The sequence below is a fragment of the Medicago truncatula genome, chromosome 4 (assembly GCF_003473485.1).
Source record: "Medicago truncatula cultivar Jemalong A17 chromosome 4, MtrunA17r5.0-ANR, whole genome shotgun sequence".
NCBI lineage: Eukaryota > Viridiplantae > Streptophyta > Magnoliopsida > Fabales > Fabaceae > Medicago > Medicago truncatula.
The window spans coordinates 19,840,963-19,863,475 of record NC_053045.1 but is presented as its reverse complement, the minus strand read 5'-3'; the positions used below and the strand labels follow the sequence as shown (position 1 = coordinate 19,863,475).

Genomic DNA, 22,513 nt, shown 5'->3' with positions numbered 1-22,513 from the left:
ATTTCAGGCCTGAAGGGAGGTCTATGAGTTTGTGTGATAGTTCCCGTATTTCGAGTATAACGCTCTCGTCTTGCTCTATGACATCAAATAGATCAGCTCTTAAAACTTTGCTTCGAAACTCTGCGAAGAGATTTTCAGTCGAAGCTTGAGAAGGATCCTCAGTAGACACATTGGAGGATTTTCCGGTGCTCCTGGATAGGAGAATGTCGCTGGCTAAAAGGTCAAAAGCATCCTAAGGATTGGCTTCCTCAAGTTGCCCTAAGGCTATTGGATCCAAGGTTGGGTCAGTTTGAAGTGGTTCAGCGTTACCTATCGAATCTGGGGTGCAAGTGAGTGGAAAGTTTCCAGCGATGAGATTTTCTCTAGGAGTTACGATAAATTGATCTGCATCGAGCTCCGCTTCCACGTCGCTACCCCCTTCAGGTGCTTCACCCTGACGACCACTTGATTCTACCGCAATCTGATTAGGAGAAGTGATCTCCACATCAGGTGTAGGAATACTGGTCTCAATGCCTTCATCTTCTTCAGCAATAGGCGAAGCCTCTGCTTGACCAACTTGAGCGTATTGGGGTATGTCGATTTGGATAGCCTGCAAGAGAAACACTGTTATGAGAAACGCATTTCGATACTCATAGCTAAAATAAGAAAACAAAAGGTTTATGAAAAACACCTTCAAAGCGTTATCACCAACGCAAGAATGAGCACTGTTGGGATTCGAATCTTTGCGAGTTTTCATCCTTTTTGGGCTAGGATGGCCTAAAGATTCTTCCACTGCATCTGTCTCGATGGCCGGAGAATCATGTTTTCTCTTCTTACGACCTTCTTTCAGTTTGAGAGGTTCAGAGACAGCAGGTCTTTCAACAGCATTGGGAGAAATTTCAACCTACGAGGAAGTTTAAATTCAAAGATCCCCTACGAAAAGTATAGTTGAGATGACAAAAAAAAATAATAATAACTTACCTCATCCTCAACAGTGCGGACTTGCTTTCCTTTGGAGGGTTTTTCAGACTTCTTCTTTTTGTCTGTTTTTGAAGATTTCTTTTTCTGAGAAGTTTTGTCAGATTTTGACTTGGATGTCCTTCGAGAGCTATCTTCTTCCGGGTATTCTACTTCCTCTGAGGCCAAAGGAAGCGCTACGAGCCATAAAACATAAAACAGATAAGTATCCTCTTTTATTCAATATAATAAATTCGAAATTTGGATGATTTCTACAAAAGAAAATCGAAAGGTTCCATACCTAACCCTATTTCGGATAAAATTCGAATATGAGGGTGATTTAAGTGCAGATGCCATCTAAAAGTGTACAAGCTGTGCTTGGTCGCAGTTACCCTGTCTTTTTCCCTCTTTATAAATTTTTGTTTCATTCCCATTAGACTATCACAAAATAACCATTTGGGATAGGGTGGCCTAAAGGCCAATGCCAACGGACTAGTTGGCAAGACGGGAAACCTCGTTTTAAAATGAAGTGCGAAAAGGTATTTACTGGGGGTAAAAGGAGGAAAAGACATTGAGGGAATTTTGTCATGGATCTTATCCCTTAACGTTTTAGCCGCATAATAAACTGTCCTCTTTAGATGGAGAGGATCATATACAGTTTGAAAGAAGTTTTGAAAAGCTTCAATTTCTCGAATATGCGTACCTCTGTTTTTCTTCGATTTCCTCTGCACAGTATGAAAAGCAAGGATCAATTCAGGAAGCAGAGTATCAGGATCTATACGATCGGTTTGGCGCTTGAAATAGCACTGCCACCATCGATAGAATGTTTCTGTGCATGCAAAAGATGAAGTATATGGCTTTGGTTCGAAAATAAGTTTTTGCCGCTGAGCCCGACGCAAGGTAGACCTCCAGACATGCTCTATAAGAGGTTGCCTCAAATCATCTAAACACTTGTATAATGAATTTGGCTTAATCTGAACAAGGCCGAATTGTTCGGCCACATGGTTAGGTTGATAGCCGTACACTCCATACGGGTTTCCAGCGGTCACCCTACTGGACAGAAAGGTGGGGGTAAGGTAAGCTTCTCAGATGGCATTAATATCTACTTCTTCTTCATTAGAATCAGTTGGGAACTTTGCTGTAAACCATGTAGGCCCATGAGATCTAGTGGTGAAAGGAGCCATCGAAGGTGTGAAGGCTGTGCAACCTAGAAAGGCATTGTAAGTCACTGCAAACAAATCTGGAGAACTCCTATTACCATACTGGAGCATGGCCAAACCTAAACCTTCGACTGACCTATTATCATAGGCTTTCGAAAGAGCAAGGGGCAGGTGTACTGCTAATTTCGTTCTGAAAGTGGCCAAAAGCCACAATTGAAACAACCAGATGGGGCCAGGAATGATAAGGCTGCTACCAGGTTGGAAATCTTTTATGCTGGATACTGCGCGGTTCAGACTCTCATATAAAGATCCTAAGATGAACTTACTCAAGCAAATATCTCTCCCTTCATGCAATTGGATTGCTAAGGTTGTGAACTTCTTAGGGATCTGAATCGATCTTGAGTAGAAAATATACATAGATAGCCAATAAGTCAGAAAAGCGATATGCTCTTGATCAGACACTGTAGTACTAGAAGTGTCATGATGGTCAATGATGAAATTGCCATAAGCAGGTCTCGAAAAATCGAAAGATATCTCCGATGAATGGGTGTCAGGATTGAAAGTTTGGCCTATAGGTTTCAAACCAACTAGACCAGCCACGTCCAGCAAAGTAGGTGTCAGCATTCCGCATTTTAAATGAAGACTATTAGTCGAGGGATTCCAGAAATGGAGGGCAGCAATGATCATCTCATTATGATATTTAGGTCCCTGACGGGATAGCTGAATGAGATTAAAAATTCCCATTTCTTTCCAGAAGGAACCTTTGGTTTTATCCAGCCACTCAAGGTATTTCTCATTGTTTTCTATCTTGGGTTCGGTTCTAAATTTAGATTTCAAAAAGCTTAGGTCATATGGACCTTTTGAGAAAATGAGAGGCAGTTGTTCCTCGCTACAAGGAAAAACAGTATTTAGTTTTTTCTGATCATCGGAGTCATCCGGCAAAGGCCCTAGGTATGCATGCGATGAATTTGGGCATGAGATAATTACCTGGGATTTCCATATTTTGTCTTCAGCTTCTTTAACATCCGGTTCTTCCATAAATTGAGGATTTATGGGAAGTTTGACGTTTGGTTCATGTTGTTTTGTTGATTGAGAAGAAGAACCTTCAGCGCGCGTCATGAAGTTACAAATTTTTGGTTAAAAGAACGATGAACAGTGTTGAATCGTAAGGAAGAAGGAGGATACGGTGAAAAGAGTAAAAATACTAAAAGGAGGCAAAGTGAGAGTAAAAGTATGACCTGAGGTCATATATAGCCTTTGATGTTTGACAGATGTCAACCATCGCGTGGAACAGTTGTTTTTTGATGGTTCCCAATAACAAACATGGCCCACTAAGCTATGATGGAGACGGTTTAAAAGTTAAAACCTTTGAAGTGTCTTTTTTTTTTTTTAAAAGAGTGATGTCACGCGGAGGAGTCATACTTTATCAAAAAATTTCAGAAACGTCAAGTTTCTCTTGATCGAAAAAGAGTTTAAACATAACGTTTCTGGGGGGCAATTTGTTAGCCGATAATTGTGAAAATGCTATTATTTAATGCAGTCAAGGGCTTGACCTAAAAGAAGATGGACTTAGCTTTGTGAAGGAATCTATCGAAAAATTTATCTTCAGCAGGAATCGAAGAAGCCGGATTTAATTCGATGGATAAGGGAAGTTATTGAGGCGCCTTCAGACTTTGTGGATAAGAACAAGCAGTTAGCAACGGCTAGTTTCGATTTTAAATCGAACAGGTACGATTAGGTAGTTATAGGACTATTTGTATAAATAGTAGTTTTTCTTAGGAAAAACAGGTCACAATTTAATCATACTAAAAACTTACACTCAATACTGTCCGTATGGAAGCGACAAACGAGTCACAAGTTGCAAAGTATGAATATGTGCACCAACTTTCATTAAGTCTTTACAAATTCAATACAGATCTTTAAACACTTTTGCAATTTACTTAACCTTTTTCGAAGTATTTTCTTCTACTGTCATTCTTTACAGATTTTCGATTGGATTCAACACGGGTTGGATTCTGTTATTTACATTTAGTTTTTGTCTTTTACTTTAGCACAAATACTTTACGAACAAGTATTACATTCATATTCATACCGTAAAAAGCACAATATGCTCCTAAGATTTACTGGTTGATCTTGCAAGTAAACATTATTGAAACCAGCGATTGTTTACCAAAAATCAGTGTAAACAACAACACAGAAAAAGAAATTGCCACCAGCTAACTTGGACTTATCAAACACAAGAATGACTTAGCTAAAGTCGTTATCAGATTAATATATGGATATATTTTACCCAGGAAATATAAGAGATGTAAATCAATCAGCTGAGATGATCCTTATGGAAGGCTTCTGACAAACCTGTTCTATCCATGTCAAAAATTCAAATGATAGAATCTGTTGAAATATTTGACATCCTTCGAATTTCATATGCACAAGCCTTCACAGCTCAGAATATGTTAAAAATGAAGGTAATAAATGACGTAGTAGTTTGTGATAAGGATTTCTGCATCAGAAACACAAATCCTATCATCAACAAAGATTTTCCAATCATCTCCAAGCTATATTGTAAAGAGTTCATTGAGGAATTCATCTTAGAAGAAAGAAGAATATGAGATTTCATCAATCCAGATCATATCCCAGACGCTCCACCCAACTTCCACAATGAATCTCGTAGAAGGAACATTTGGACAGAAATAACTCGGGAGTTTTTTAATTAATTTTTTTTTATTAAAGCATTACATTTACATGTGACATTTTTATTTATTTTTAAATTAAAAATTACACATATTGTGTAACAGCCCGTTTTTCGCTAGAATTATTTTAATTATTTATTATATGTGGTTGTATGTGCTTGTGTCTGTTTATTTGTCTCTGTGTATTTTATTCGGGATTAGTGGATTTTTTTGGCCTATAAGGGTATTTTAGTCATTTTTAGTCTCAAGGGTTTTTTCGTCTTTTTGGGTAAATTAGTCATTTTATTAAAAGGTTATTTTTGGTGTTTTGGTGAGAATAATTATTTTTATTAAGTTACTAGTGAGTTGGAGTAATTATTTAGAGACGGTAATTATTCGATATCTGACAGTTTAACTTTTTAAGTGAGTAGTAACTTTTGAGAATTAGTTGGTAAGAATGTTGAACTCATTAAGACAATTAGAAACGTAGCACAATTATGTGGCGACTATATAAGCATAACTCTAGTAAGAAATTAGGTTAAGCCTTCATTATTTCATTTCACAAAAACATAAGAGGTAGAGAGAGAAAGTGGATCAAGAGGATAGAAGAGGAGGCTAGAGAGAGAGCTTGGGATTTGAACAGCTAGCAGTGCTAGCTAAAGTGAAGCCAAAGCTAGGATTATTTAATACTGAATAAATAACTATTTATCCTTTAAAATTCAATAACAAGATCTTTAATACTTCGCAGCGGAATTTATTCATATACTAATTCATCAATCATATTCAGTTATTCACTGTGACCTACGTGCACTAATTTGACTATAACTCAAGTTCTATAAACCCTTTTGAAGTCAAACCAACGGCATTAGAAAGCTAACATTCATACCTACAACTTTCGTGTTTACACCTAAGACCAACTCTGTACCAATCAATACCAGTTTTCATTTCAAATTCGGACAAAGTTGTGCTGAAATTCATAAAAATTCACTGTGACCTACGTGCAGTAATTTGACCATAACTCAAGTTCTATATATCGTTTTGACGTCAGACCAACGACATTAGAAAGCTAACATTCATACCTACAACTTTTGTGTTTACACCTAAGACCAATTCTTGACCTATCAATACCAGATTTCATTTCAAATTCGGGGCAGAGATGAAAAGAAAAATCAAAAAAGCAACCCATATTATTCAACTCCACTTTCATTCAAAATCATCACAATCATCACTCTTAACCCTAATTCTCAAATTCTCAAAAACTAAACCTACAACATATTAAATACAATTTTCAGAATCATATACTTAAGATTATTGAATGTTAGTCCCACTGTAACACCCTGTTTTCCCAACGTGAAAATTTCATTTATTTAATCAGAGTAATTCACCTAAACGGAATGTCACATTCTTTTCTTAAAATCATAAACTGTATAAATAACTATTTATCCTTTAAAATTCAATAACTAAAAAGTCTTTAATACTTCGCAGCGGAAATTATTCAATAATCAAAACAGTCTTTGGCACGAAGGCCTCTTCATAAATTTCTCATATAATCCAATCTAAAACCAAAGTCATAATTCTTCTTAAAACAATACGTAAGGAATAGAAAGACAACAATAAAATTCTCATCCCATTACGTATCAGAGCACCTAAGACACTTGAGCCACCACTCCTACTAATCAGTAATACCTGCAAGTTACTCATACGAAGAGCAACATTTTCAAGCAGAAGGGGTGAGATTTCACAAAACAATAATATCAAGCATATAATTCAATAATTATATTTAACAACACAAATAACTTCATCTATTAGCAATAATACTTCTTAATGTATAATTCTTAATAATCCAACTAACCTCTAATTATCATTTACTTTATATTCATCACATTATAAATATCATCATATAACACATATTAACCAAATCGTAACAAACATAGATCATCACATCATAGTCATAGTTCATATATAGCATAACAACATTTTAATCCTAATTCATATACAACATAACAACATCATTAATTCATAATAATAATTATTCATCAAACATCTCATTATCAATTCATGATTAAAAGACAACTTATCAACTTAACATGAACATCATCAAGTACACCTAACAACTCATAAATATCTTCATATAATCATCATCACTAATAACTTAAACTACACAATATAATCATCACTTAATAATAATAATAATAATAATATCCATCATAACATAAACATCTTCTTATAGTAATATAACAACAACAACATAGTCATCATTTTATAATAATATAACAACAACATAACATAATATTCACTTAACAATAATAATAATTATATATACATCATCTCGTCATAATTTAATAATATAACAACATATTCATCTTCTTATATTAATACAAGAACGTATTAATCATCTTATAAAAATATAACAACAACGTATTCATCATCTTATATAAATATAATCAACACATACTAACACCATAATCGACATCATAAATCTTTGATAAACAATTAACAAGTAATCACAACATTCGATCATCATCAATAACATAACATAATATTCACTTAATAATAATTAATCATATATAGAACAACATAATCATCACTTAATAGTAACAATTATATTCAACATCATAATCAATATAGCAACATAACAATATCATAATCAACATGTTAGACAACATAGCAATATAACAATATCATAATCAACATGTTAGACAACATAGCAACATAACAATATCATAATCAACATGTTAGACAACATAGCAATATATCAATATCATAATCAACATGTTAGACAACATAGCAACATAACAATATCATAATCAATATCTTAAACAACGTAGCAACATAACAATATCATAATCAACATGTTAAACAACATAGCAATATCAACATCATATAATTCACATCGTATAATCTTCGTAGGTACTTCTTTAACGACACATGGGTAGAACACAACTCGACAAACTCATGGATGATAATTCATCGACAACTTAACAACTCATGGATGATAATTCATCAACAACGACCTTGACTCGACATATGCGACAATGCAACTTAGACACTTATATGCATGTGGTACCAATCGTCATCATAAGTATTAATATACTTTTATCGTGCGGAGGACAAAGCTCCTAAAACGTGCGGAGGACAAAGCTCCTAATCGTGGTGAGGACAAAGCTCAATGAAATGCTATGTATGGACTCTTAACAACAAAACACCGTAATCATCGTAATCAACATATCATCATGCATCCAATAATTTGGAGCTAAACGTCATCATTTCATAATATATATATATAGACATCATGCACTTAGTTAAATAACAGCAGTAGCACAGTCAAGTCACACAACAACAGAGAGATATCAATATATCAATTTCAATTCACAACATAACAATATTAATGTGAAGCATCAACAACTTAAACATCAAACATCTTCCACATAAATATTTCACATAATCAACAACATCAAATGATAATCAACAACAACTCATGCAACTTAGTTAAATAACAATAGCAGCATAATCAGATCATATCAACAGCTTAATATCAATTCATTTTCAACAACTTCCTGATCATTCAATAATAATTCAAGTAATGCAATCAATCAATAAATCACATTATAAACACTTAACATTTCAATATAGCTTCACAAATAACAGTTAACATCTTAGATAGGTCTCATTAGTACCTAAAGTTCCATTCCTAATCCATTCAAACGACTAAGGTCTCAAATTCCTCAAAAGCACTCAATTCTGGATGTGCTCGCGAGGCGAGAGTTCTTACTCGCCATGGCGAGTACCACTCATCTCCCAAACTAGTGTTGTTCTGGGTTCAATCTGATCCTACATTCAATCCTAATCAATACTAGGTATGTTCAGGCGCTCTAAGGCATCCAAGGTCCAACTAAAAAGGTCGAAACACAAAATATGACATGCTCTCTGCCTGAGCTCGCGAGGCGAGGAAGGGTTGCTCGCCGTGGCAAGCGATGCCAGAAACGCTCGCGAGGCGAAAGGAAAGGGCTCGCGAGGCGAGCGATGAAGATCATCACTCGCGAGGCGAGGTTCATAGCTCGTCGTGGCGAGCGATGAATGTCGCTACGGCCAGGCTTCCTATTTTCACAAAAACTCGACGATTCACATGGTTCTAAGCTTGTTCTTGATTCCAAAGTTCGTCCTAAACATTATCTAAGGTCTAGGAACACTTTCTACATCAATTAAACCAATTCTCACCGTTTGATCATCAATTCTAAGGTTTTGACCTAGTTTTCGTTTTCTCCAATTCAATCCTTTCTCAAGGTTTTAAGCCTAATTTCGATTCCTTAATTCATCTTAATCATTATCTAAGGTCTAAGGACAGTTTCTACATCTTTTTAACAAGTTTCCACCGTTTATTCATTAATTCTACAATTTTAACCTACTTTTCAATTCCTCAAAAACTCATCCTACATCATGTTAAACCTAACCATTGATTCACATACTTAATAGAATTGCAAAGTTAGTCTCACCCTTACCTTAATACACAAAATCGCAGCCCTCCTCTAGGTCTTCTCCCTCTTCTCTTGGCTTTTCTCCCTTTTCTCCAAAAGCAGTCGTACGTACGTTATGTTTTTCTAAACTAGGTCTCTCCTATTTATATAAATCTTTAACCTACTTATTTTTCTCTTAAATCCAAATATTAATATTCTATCCCAATATATATATTTATAAAATGTTTCTATAACAATAATAAATAACAATTATATCTCTATAACATATATATATATATATATATATTTCCATAACAAATCATACATATTTCTATAACAGATTATATATATTTTTACAACAAATAACATTTATTTCTATAACAAATCACATTTATTTCTGCAACAAATCGTGTATATATTTCTATAACAAATGACATATATACATTCCTAAATCAAATAACATATATTATATTTTTAAATCAAATAGCATATATATATATATTTCTTAATCAAATAACATATATATTTCTAAATCAAATAACATATATATTATATTAATAAATATATAACATATATCATAACAAAATATCACTCATCAATATAAATCATATAAATCACACAAATCATATAAGTATATTCTAAACTCATTTAAAATAATCAAATAATTAGAGAGGGCGTTACACCCACCCTTACCTTGGAATATAAAAATCGCAGCTTCCTAGGTCTCTCTCCCTTCTCTTGGCTTTTTCTCCCTTTAATTTCTACAAAATTGATCGTACGTTATGTTTTTCTAAACTAGGTCTCTCCTATTTATAACTTTTCTTTTCTATTTTATCTTATTTCTCTTTCTCCCCCAAATCTCTCTAAAATCTCATAACAACCCCTAAACTCAATATTCTATTCTAATATATATATATATATATATATATATATATATATATATATATAATATAAAATATTTCTATAACAAATAACAAATGTATCTCTATAACAAATATATTTCTATAACATATATATTTCTAAACCAAATAGCATATATATTATACTAATAAATACCAACATATAACATAATAAAATATCACTCATCAAAATAAATCATATAAATCACACAAATCATATAAGTATATTCTAAACTCATTAAAATAATCAAATAATTAAAGAGGGCGTTACAACATCAACCCTAGATTTTGGCGTTCTGAGCCTTTTGGGTCGTTTTCGGACACCCCTAAGTATTCCTTTTGATGTGTTTGACTACTTTTTTGCCTTATAAACATGGGATAACCTCTTTTACTTGGATTGAAATTGATTTTGTGAATCAAATTGAAAACTTTTATAAAATATACAAGAACACGGATTTTTCGAAAAATCGTTTCATCAAGGGAAAAGTGTGAAATTAAGGTTGTTTATTGTAAGGTTGACTTTTAAAAATGGTTGTGGATGGTTTAGTTGAGCTTTTACTTGGTTTTGCTTTGAAAATGGAATTCTTTTGAAAACTGATTAAATGAGACGAACTTAGGTGAATTTTGGAATTAATCGGAATTGACCTATGATACGTATATGTATATGCAACTGCACTCATATGTGAATTGTGTATATACTTGGATGAGGCGATTGAACTTAGTTACTTTGATTTTGGTGGAATAATAAAAAATGTTAGTTTTTATAAACATAGACGAACTTTGTCAAATTAATACTTTATGGTTGGATAACTTGTAGGAGACTTTGAATTCATGTGAATACGATAGAATGTAAATGAATTGATGATGATTGGGTGTTTAATATGATGAATATCATAACGTGGATAGATGTCCCTCTTTTAGTTGAAATGTGAATTTGAAACTTTATCGTTTCTTTAAGGTGTTAAATGTGGATGATGATTATGATGTTGATTCTTTTGATGATTATAAATGTATGGATTGATGATGACTGGTTGATTGTATAGATGTAAGTATTTGACAATCCAAATTTTGGTGAAAAACATAATTGATGATTATTATTTTAATGTATATGTTGGTGAGTTATTCATTGTCGAGTCTTTACTTGAAGTCCATGCATTCATAATCATTTTAAGGTGATTTGAGGAATGTAATTGGCGGTGTTTATTACATTGCTTCTGCATAAAATATTCCATGAAATATTCACAGTTTTGTTTTTAGTCCCTACAAAATAAAATCACACTTTTTAGTCCCTATAAAAAATTTTATCAGCATTTTTAGTCCCTATAAAATTTTCCATGAGCACTTTTAGTCCTTGTCAAAAATTTCCATCAACAATTTTGGTCCCTAAAATACTTAAGGAAAATGCCACAGGGAATAAAAAGTGTGATTTTATTTTGTAGAAACTAAAAACAAAACTGTGAATATTTATAGAAACTAAAAACTTAATTAATCCAAAAAACTATAATTTCTTTTGTTGTGTCGGAGTTCGAACTCGAATTTACATGTATTATCTATTATTTTTATCAAGTGACTTAAACTCGCACTATTTCAATAAGCTACAAGCCAATTTATCTGTGTTAGCAAAGACAACACTCTAATTTTTCATTCAACATAGAAGTAATTTACTCACACACACCATCGTCTTCCCGGCTTCCATTGTGGTTTCGATGCATTCTACTAGGGATATCCAACCGTTTTCGTTTCCTTAATTTTCCCTTACGCTGTGAGCTTTTTAGGTTTATAGTAATTTTGCTTTCAATTTCCCAAAGATGTCTTCTTTTCTGTATTGATGGATTTTTATAACCCTTTGTTGTTTCTATGTTACAGGGAAGCTCAGTTTATATCTAATTGTTTCTAAGAAGATGTTGCCTAAGGCATTGTTGGCCAAGTTTATTCCCAAGCCCTCCAATGTTTCTCCTTTTCAATTCAATCAACAGGCATGTAACTACACTTTTACATTTACCTTGTTATTAAGCATTATGCATACACTAGATACGATACTGATAGGTTGACACTGATAATAATTTAACGGGTTAATACCTCAAATAGTTTAAGCATAAAAAATAGCGGATAGCCGGTAAGTTAGCTTATAGCGGATGACTTATATAAGTTAGATTATAGCTCATAGTGGATAAACTAGTTGATTGGATTTGTAGTATTTGGTAAAATTAGTGGCTGACTTAGTTGATAAATATGAAATGACATGAAAAATTTGCTTTTAATTGATATTTATTTTTTTCAATTAAGATTGCAAGGGTAAAATTGAGATAAAAAGTGATAAGCTATAAGCTACTTGAATTAGCTTATCACAAACCGCTATAAGCTCTTAAAAATAAGCTATAAGCTCGTGAGAAAGTGACCGTTACCAAACGGGTCTTTTTTAGTCAAATGAGTTAATAAGACATAAGCTACAAACTATAAGCTCAAAAGTAGGCCTTACCAAACAAATTTATAGGGACTATTTTCAAACATTATAGACTTCGCCCAATTTTTTTAACACGGTGACGGTAAAATATGAAGAATCCAGAATTACAAGGACTATTCTTACAGAGGCTATTTTCAGACCTCGCCCAAATTACAAGGGCTATCTGACATATTAACACGAATTTAAAAGAAATAGAGTTAATCTAATATAATAGAATATAATTGCATGTCTCCATGTCGTGTGGAACACCAACACTTCGTTAATCTAAAATGGTGGTACTCCGGACAATTGGATTTTTATTGTTTTGAACAGATTTGCTTATCTTTGTTGATAATTATATGCAGAGAGGATTGCATAGCCGGAACAAGAAAGCCATGGAGTTTATTGCCAAAGGATGGAATGCTTTGAAGGAGGTTGATAGAGTTATTGATTATTGTGAGCTCAATGATAGGCGTCTCATCCCTCTTCTTAACGTAATCGCCGCTTTTTCAAATAGTTGCTACCATTTGCTTCTTTATTTTAAGATCTTATATGACAGAACAATACATAGATAGACCTTTGCTTATTTGAGGTTCATAAATAGACAGCAAAGGAGAATTTTGAGCTTGCTTTGGAGGCTGACAACACCAATACTCATGCTAGGTATTGGTTGTCCAGATTGCATAAATAGACAGCAAAGGAGAATTTTGAGCTTGCTTTGGAGGCTGACAACACCAATACTCATGCTAGGTATTGGTTGTCCAGATTGCATATGAAATACCATGTTCCTGGAGCAAATAAGGCTGTGTGAGTCAACATTTTTGTCCTCCATTATGTCTTTGTTTGTTCCGGCTTTACCTATTTTCAATCAAAGAAATGCATCTATACTATGCCAAGAATAGATCATTACATGTGTTTCTGCTTTGCTATGATATTGTTTGTGTTGGTCTTCTTTCTGATGTGAACTCAGCTGAGTAGCTATCCACAAGAATGGCAAAGTAAACATTAGACTATAAATGGAATGGAATGTTTCAATACATTATAAATCTCATTTTTTTTGAAGTATGACGAAATAACTGTTTAAAACACAATTTATTTTTCTTTTTGTCACCCAATGACATTTATATTAGTTTTGTGGTTTGATTTTTTCCCTTGGCAACAGAGCGTCAGCATTATTAGTAGAAGCAGCAAATATGGGTGATCCTAATGCACAGTATGCATTGGGTTGTCATTTAAGAGTAGAGTTGAGGCAACTCTACACCTTATATTGTTAGAAATTCGTTTAAGTATATTACAGCCAAACATGAAGAGTTTGAGTCAATCACTTGAACCATTATTCATTCATCCATGCCTCCTCAAATTACTATTTGCAGATTTATTTATTGTAGATTTAGGTTGTATTTTAACTTTTTTTGGTTAACAAATGAGGTATATGACCTTGGTGAGGAGGATAGTTGGCTATCTGCATACAAAATGGCCTGGGTGGGATATTATGTGTTCTTAATGCTTAATTACTAGTGGTTCCTTGGTTCTTATTGTCTTGCCTGATTATATTTTTGCAATTATATTTGATTTCTATGGTTTACTTGAGTAGAATACTTCTGCTATGTAATCTTGTTCTCCCTTTTTTCAATTTTTTTCATGTTTCATAACTGAATACATTAGAAAGTACGGAGATCCTCAGTTTTTGTTAGTTTTTTTTTACTGAAATGTTTTAATATATATATTTTTGGAGACAGAATGAGGATATCCATTCAGATCAACAAGCTTTTTATTATTTGGAGAAAGCTGTGGATCAGGTATGTTACCTTATGTAAGTTGGATCTTGTCACAATTTCAAAATGCATCACAAAACCTTATTGAAGCATGTTTATGTTCCAGTTGCATCCAGATGCTCTTTACCTTTTGGGTGCTGTATATTTGACTGGCGACTGTGTTAAGAAAGATATTGCTTCGGCGTTGTGGTGTTTCCATAGGGCATCAGAGAAGGTAATATATCAATTAGTCAAATTTAAAGAACTGATTTTCTTTAAAACCTTGCACTGTGTATTAAGCATTTTTTTCTTAGTATTTATGGACAAAATGTCTCTTCGTGCTTTTCAACGTGTGGTGAGTTAGAGTGAGTTCAGCATATATTGTGTCATTTGTTTATGCTCTTATGAATTCTTGTTTGCACTCGCTCTTAAAGTGAATACATTATCGCACCTGACAGTTTTGGCATGGGATGGAGTATTTATAGTTTTATAACTTCTTGAAAAGCTTAGAAGAAGTTCAAGTGTTACATCAGATATGAACCTCTAGAGTTTCATTGATCACTCATACGCTGATTCCCAGTAGTTAAAGTTTTTCAAAGTTGCACTTTTAGTCTAATTTTTCTTTTAAAACTTATTCTGGTTTACTGAAAGCTAATGTGACTTGAATTAAGTGTGATTTTGTTTGAACTATATGTTTGATGTTTGTTGCGACTCAACAAAGAATTGTATTCTAAAATTACTGGCCCAACGAGAAATAGCCCTATGAGAATTTCATTTAAGATTCAGTATGCATGGAGGCCTTGAAAGGTAACATTTTTATTTTTATTTTTTGCTATTGGCCTAGTGGTCAACACATACTCAAATAGACACACACTGGGATGGGGAATTCTGGTTACCTGGGCTATTTTGAAAGGTAACATTTGGTCGGGAACCAGGAGCTTTTAAGCATGGTTTATACTTGTGATTTATAGCATAGAATCAGGGAGGAGGTAATGTTGAATCTTGATGACCCTTTAGCCGAGCCATAATTAAAAGAGGAAGTATTTTGTTAATTTGTTGGTTGTATAAATATACATTTCTCATGATCAGGTTTTATCTAGCTAAAGACAACACATTTATTTACTTTTGATAATTTATAAAATTATCTGATATTCCAGTTTTTCCAATTTAAATACCTTTATCTTACACATGAAAATGTTCGATTATTATAAAAAAAAAATAAAAAAAAACTTATCTTTGTCTACCCTAGTTTAATCGAATATATTTGTGTTTGTAGGGCCATGCTGGGGCAGCTATTTCATATGGATCTCTTCTTCTCAAAGGTCAGCCCGTGTTCTGCGTTCAATTTAGGATTTGGTATGCACTGTTATTGTAGAAAAGTTTATCCATGCATCCGATCCCATCCCCATTCCTTTCAAGCTGCACTTGGTTATGGAGTATATTACTGATGCTAAGACCATATTTTCATAAGAAGTACATATTCAGAAACTATAGGCACTTAGCTTTCTATAGTGCCTACCAGTACACCATTTAAAAAGTAGTTTTCTACAAAAGATGTCTTTTATTGATTGAATCAGAATCGAGATCCTACCCAGGATCGGGAAGGGGACACTAGATCTTAGCACGGATTGTAAGATCCTACTAATTTCACAAGTTAGAAGTTTACACGTTTTTAATATGAAAAAGTTAGAAATGTATGCCTTATTTTTATTAGCAAACATGTTTGTATGACTGTTTTTTTTATAGAACCAAGTCTCGTGTTCCCAACCACACGCTTCTTTTTCATTGAATCGTTATAATCGTACAATCCAGCCGATTTTACGGTTTTTTCGGCGAGTCTTCTATGACCACCATTTTCAATTTTTGCCTCGCAAGCTCGCTAAGAGGCAGAAATACCGTGTTCTCAGACACAAATTCCTCTAAAGAACATGTAATAGACATCAATACTATAGCTTAGGTGCTGGCTTGTTTGTACTATTGAGGAAAGTAATTTCAAATAGCTTAGGCAGAAATACCGTGTTCTCGGACACAAATTCCTCTAAAGAACATGAAGTTACTTTTTTTTTTGTGGTGTCCGGGATTCGAACCCCGGACCTTGCATGTATTATGCACTGTCCTTACCAACTGAGCTAAACTCACGGGGACAATAATATGAAGTTCCTACCAATGATATTCAAGCTCTTATTATTTTTCTCATCCTTTAATCTAAAACCCACAACTTCAACAGTCTCGAACTGTGGATCGCTCCTATAACTTCTAATAACTAAACCATGTTTGGGAATTTTAAACGGGAAACAAGACACATTAATGCCAATAGGCCTTAAAACAAACAATCTTTGTCGGCTTTATATGGCTTGCTTCACTGTACTTTTATGTTTTCTGGCTGATTCTGGTGGGTTTCTTGCATCTCTAGGATGTACTGTTTAAAAGTCTGATACTAATGAAAGAAAAGATATTGTGCCTCAGGAGTCAAAATTCCAGAATCATTAATAAAGTTCAGTTTGAAGAGAGGTTCGGCTGCTCAAATGCGAGGTAAGAACAAAGAAAGTATTGCAATTGATCCAGTAGAGATGGCAAAAGAAAAATTTCAGATAGCTGCAAAAGGAGGATGTGATCTTGGATTCAAATGGCTTGCAGGGTTAGAGGAGGAAAAGAAGCGGTTACTCACCCAAGATTATTAAGATTACAGTAGGAAATGCACTTAGTTTTTGAATCAAAACAATTGTGATTTATCGGAGTAAGCATTTCTAATGGCTGATGAAATTCCTTTAGAGGAAAATGTGAAAAATTAGATACAGGAGTTGTTAATAATTTTATATCTCATTATATACGAATTTGTACTTTAATAACAACAGCAACTACTACTACTACTGAGTGTACCGAAAAAATGTGCTATTAGAGCTCTAGAGGCCTAGATGAAGAAAATTCGTTATTTTTACAACCTTTATCTTGTATGGATCTAATTCTGTAATTTGTGCCTGTTTCTTCTGCTTTATTTCGGGTTGTTCTTTGATGAGATATCCGTGACTTGATACAACGGTCTGGTTTTCTGTATAAAAACAAATTGCACGAGTCATTTTAGATACACCAACCAATACAACTCTAATTTTCTGCAATTTATCTTCAATAGCAAATTGTATTTTTACATTATGTTTTCTTGGTTAAATGTGTTCACCTCAACCAACAATTTTACCAGTAGTTAAAAAACTTACAGTTGAGGGACTAGGTTAATTTCTTAACAGAATCAGGCATTATTGATTAAATATACTAGTCCATCATAACAATATTTTTTATTCTAGTAATTGATATTTGATAATTGATTCAAGCCCCATATCTCATAATTTCTCTATATATGTACTTGGGAACAAAATGATTAATAAAGTGTCCCTTTGTCTTTGGCAGTCAATGTTCCACATTGAAGTGTTATAGAGCTTTCCGCTTTGTGTGTCTGCCACACCCACAAAGCCTCAAACCCTTATCTTCCAAAAGTATATAATATAACGATACTGCACCTCTTTTTTCTCTCCTAAAAAGAAGAGACAAATATAAGAGTCAAACCAAACAAAAACAAGGACACGCTCCTTGGAATAACCAACAAATTACCTTGTATCCCGCCTTAGCTCAATGTCCCCACAAACCATTGAAAACCAAGGTATCTATGGATTGCTAAAATATATTTTTATTGAAAATCAAGAAATTATTTATTAAAAAGGTAAAATTTACTGTTTATGTGTTTAAAGAGTGTCCTTGGTTATACATACCAATAATAAATTAATTTAAATGGTAAGAAATTAGAAAGTTTGATCTCTAACTCTTGTATCTTTGAGAGAAAAGAATTCATCTTCTTCTGTTCTTAAGTGATTCTTCAATAAAGGCTAATCATCGTTAAACTACATCGAAAATTTCATACCTATAACATAGTAACTTAAAAAAATTTAATACTTATATTTTGTTTCATAAGAACTTTATGTGGTTATTATAAGTGTGATGAAGTCCTCAACTTAGAGCATCTACAATAGAGACACAAATTTTTGGATACTTAAATGAGTCTCACATACACATCACTCATTTATAATTTTTTAATATTAGTAGCTAATAACACTCAGTCTCTTCAACCCAACATCTCATACAAATTTCTTAAATACACATTAATAAACTATCAATAACTATATACCATCACATATCAATTTTTTAATATTAAAAGAGTGTGAGTTCCACTTAAGAATGAGGGTCTTAAGTGAGACCCTGGGTCCTATAAGACCTCAAAAAGTTTCTCCCCAATGAGGGTACCTAATAGGTATCGAATCTTAAAAGATTAAGATTAAGGCTCCTCCATTGAAGATGGTCTAATATGCCGATTATGTAAAGTTGAGTTAGACTCAACCCAACTACAACTATGATATCAAAACTTGTCCATGATCTGAAATACTACGTTTCGCTGTTAGATGTCTAAAGCTAGGCATTAGGGATGTGTGGTAAGAGTCACACGTTAGAAGAGATATAACATGAATATGAGTTTGGGGGGGTGCTATCACTTTACAAGACACTTTTATAAGGTTGAGTTCGTCCTGACACCAATACCAAGATGTAGTTTTTTTTTATAGTATTAATACATAAAAAATATTATTTTTAGAACAAAAGTATACCTAATAATCCACCGGTAAAATTTGTCAATGTTCATATGTGGATCTTTAAGCGGAGGTATCCTGATATGTAGGTAGAAAATTAAAACCCTTTTCTTATGGTTTAATTAATCCTCTACTATCTTAGCACCATTACCTCACATATGAGAAAAAAACAAAAAACCTAAAAGTAAATTATATCATTTTAAAGTAATGATGATAATCAGTATCTAAATGCTGTTATCTAAAATGGGTGTTCTTCTGTTCACATTTCTCTACTTGATTTTATTATATTCAATCAACATTGTTGCTTACAAGGATCAAGAATGGAAGAAAGCCACTGCAACTTATGCCAAAGACACAGAAGGATCTCTAATTACAGGTACTTTTCTTGCTCCTCCTTTGGTTCATAACAGCAACATTAATAGTCTTGTTTTGTCAAATGTACATGATTTTGTCCTCGTGAGCTTAGCTCAGTTGGTATGGACAATGTATAATATATGCAAGGTCCAGTTTCAAACCCCAGCCACCACAAAAAAAAAAAAATAAATGTACATGATTTTTGTGTGCATGTGATGCAGAAGGAGCTTGTGGTTATGGAGATCTTCACAAAGCTAGCTATGGAAAACATAGTGTTGGATTAAGCACAATTTTGTTCAACAGAGGGAGTACATGTGGGGCTTGCTATGAGATCAGATGTGTTGACCATATCTTGTGGTGTATGCTTGGAAGTCCTTCTGTTATTGTTACTGCCACTGATTTCTGTCCTCCTAATTTTGGCCTCTCAGTTGATTATGGTGGTTGGTGTAACTTTCCAAGAGAACATTTTGAGTTGTCACAAGCTGCATTTGCTGAAATTGCTAAGGGGAAAGCTGATATTATTCCCATTCAATATAGAAGGTAGATAGATTTTTTTAAAAGTGTTTTTGGGATGTTTTTGCATAAACAACTTAATTAATCTCTTATTTGGTTAATGATGTTTATATAAGCGCTTATGTATAAACAATTTTTATAATCATAGAAAAATGTCCTTGAACTGTTTTCATATAAACTTTTGACTCAATTACACATTTGGTTCTTTAAGTTATTTTTAACTTTCATTTTAGTTCCTTGTGTTTTTTAGTTTCATTTTGGTTGTGATTTAAGAGACTAATCTTAAATTGTAATTTAACCTAATCTTTTTTGCCCCTTTTTATTAGCTATGTTATAGAGCTTAGTAAAATAAGTCATAAAATAATGGGTCTTGTTAACCGGTGCTCCTGACGCACTGGTTAAAGAAGGCAAAAGAGGAAATTTTAACTCAAAAATAACACTTTTTTAAACTTTTAATGCATTGATTACAGAACTTTTTCAAGGTAAATACTATCATATTTGATTTCTGTTTTTGTTACTGCCACCGGTTAACCTGTTTTTGTTACTGCCACCGGTTAACATTTTCCTAAAACAATTTATAAACATGTTATAAGTTTTCTTATAAACTCTTCCAAATTTTTGTTTGTGAAAATGTGATGCAGAGTGAAGTGTGAAAGAAGTGGAGGGTTGAAATTCACAATGAGTGGAAGTTCTCATTTCTATCAAGTCCTGATAACTAATGTGGGGTTAGATGGTGAAGTTTTTGCTGTGAAAGTGAAGGGATCTAGAACAGGATGGATACCAATGGCAAGGAATTGGGGAATGAATTGGCATTGCAATGTCAACCTTCAACATCAGCCTTTGTCCTTTGAGGTAACCAGCAGCACTGGAAAAACACTCACATCTTACAATGTAGCACCTCCAAACTGGCAATTTGGACAAACATTTCAAGGAAAACAATTTTAGGCTTCAAAGAATCATGGTAGACCAAAAACGGTATATTTGCTCATGATTCATGATCAAAGAATTGTGCAAGTGTGATTGAAAATGATGGTTATAGAACATTTTGTTATATAAAATTGAGCCAATGGTATACACGCACGACTCAAAGTCTTACAATTCCACCAACCAAAAAAGGAGTCATTGACGAAGTCTATTAACCAAGAAGAGCAACTCATTTTATTCTCCATCATGCAAATTTAATTACTATCTTGCTTTAGTTTTTTATGGTAAATTAAATTTTTATTTGTTTGATAGAATTTTACATTTTAATATTAGTTTTAATTTAGACCTTTATTTTGAAAAAGTAAAAGCCATACCAAACAGGCTATTAGTCCCTTATACCCGAACTGAACTGAGGCTATGCTGCCCTTTGAATAATTGTGGATAAACGTATCCAATACCGATGAAAATTAGTTATACGTATAGTTCACAAAAATATAAATTTTTTTTTTTTTTTTAAATAGTCTAGTGGCTAGAATCACACATATAATGTGTGGAGAAGTGGGAAATCCGGGGTTCGAACTTCGGCCCGCACAATTTTTCTTTGATAGCTACCAACTGAGCTACATTTACGGGACAAAGTATTTTTTACATGGTGTAATTTTTACTCTATTTACAAATTTATATATGTGGTTAATTTTCATTGCGTAACAGATGAATAGTCAAACGGTCCTCGTGAGCTTAGCTCAGTTGGTATGGATAATGCATAATGTATACAAGGTCCGAGGTTTAAACCCCGACCCACCACCAAAAAAAAGATGAATAGCCAAACGTATCATGATTGTATCTTATTTCATATCTATTACCGTAATATATTAAAATTTATGTCCACCAAAATGCATAAAGTGTCTTCTTTTTTTTTTTTTAGAGTCATAAAGTGTCTTCTGTTAAACTCTTATGGTTAATTTATGTCACTAATTTCATGAACTTTATGGTTAATTTACTATTAAATGAGAAAAACGGTTTATTCTCTCTTATTATAGGAAATCCATTTTCTTCTTCTCTCCTATGCCATAGATATGTTTTCATCTTTTTAAACTCTTGATCCGCTTATTTCCATATAAATAGTACTTCATCCGTCTCAAATTATAAGTCGTTTTTGACATTTCACATGTATTATAATTTAAGATAAGAGCTATCTCTTCCAACCAATTCTAAGAAATATTGACTCCGACCAATAAAATTTTATGAAGATTAACTTTTAAACTCAACATTACTTCAAATAATAGTAGATTGACCTTAATGATTCTGATATTCGACCACTTCTTTTCACTAATAATAAATGTGTCGTCGGATATTGTAAGTGAGTTAACTGCTACCGAATTTGAATCATGTAAATTGACCCTCTTCCACCGCCTTCCTCTACCACATATTAAAACCTTATACAACTATTAGGAAAAACAAAAGATCCCGTAGTCTCAAACCTCGACCCATTTCAAATTCTTTTATTGATTATTTATTTATTAAAGCTGAAATTGTTGATTACTTTAAGCATTCTGATATCCATTTCCTCCACTTCTCATGTTTATTAGATATTGCTATTAAAAAATTATAAATAAATGATGTGTACCAATATTAAAATTCAAAAATGAATTTCTCTCCTGTAAATGTCTTTTTTTATTGAAATTATTTTGTAAATGTTTTTAAAAGTTCAAAAATAATTTGTAAATTTTTTCAAAAATTGTTATCTCGAAAAATAAAATTAAAATGGTCTTTGAATGC

The 22,513-nt window shown here is 33.1% G+C and overlaps 2 protein-coding genes across 5 annotated transcripts; both read left to right on the top strand.

The window, feature by feature from the left end:
• The first annotated feature begins 11,706 nt into the window (after window positions 1–11,706).
• Window positions 11,707–17,310, top strand: LOC25479906 (uncharacterized). 4 transcript variants are annotated; one of them, XM_039833919.1, is made up of 10 exons: window positions 11,707–11,880; window positions 11,985–12,094; window positions 12,927–13,055; window positions 13,166–13,224; window positions 13,312–13,368; window positions 13,724–13,805; window positions 14,301–14,360; window positions 14,443–14,550; window positions 15,592–15,637; window positions 16,782–17,310. In XM_039833919.1, the coding sequence occupies exons 2-10, from the start codon at window positions 12,020–12,022 to the stop codon at window positions 16,994–16,996; spliced, it is 831 nt and encodes a 276-aa protein (XP_039689853.1). In that variant the 5' UTR covers window positions 11,707–11,880; window positions 11,985–12,019; the 3' UTR covers window positions 16,997–17,310. The 4 variants fall into 4 exon arrangements, with proteins under 4 accessions (XP_039689853.1, XP_039689852.1, XP_039689854.1 ...); XM_039833918.1 differs by lacking the exon at window positions 13,166–13,224 and having other exon boundaries at window positions 13,253–13,368; XM_039833920.1 differs by lacking the exon at window positions 13,166–13,224 and having other exon boundaries at window positions 11,707–11,893; window positions 13,253–13,368.
• Window positions 17,311–18,870: 1,560 nt separating this feature from the next.
• On the top strand, window positions 18,871–21,088 carry LOC25479908 (expansin-A20). The gene is made up of 3 exons (XM_013587660.3): window positions 18,871–19,319; window positions 19,519–19,837; window positions 20,452–21,088. Exons 1-3 carry the CDS (start codon window positions 19,172–19,174, stop codon window positions 20,753–20,755), a joined length of 771 nt encoding a protein of 256 aa, XP_013443114.1. The 5' UTR covers window positions 18,871–19,171; the 3' UTR covers window positions 20,756–21,088.
• Window positions 21,089–22,513: the final 1,425 nt, after the last annotated feature.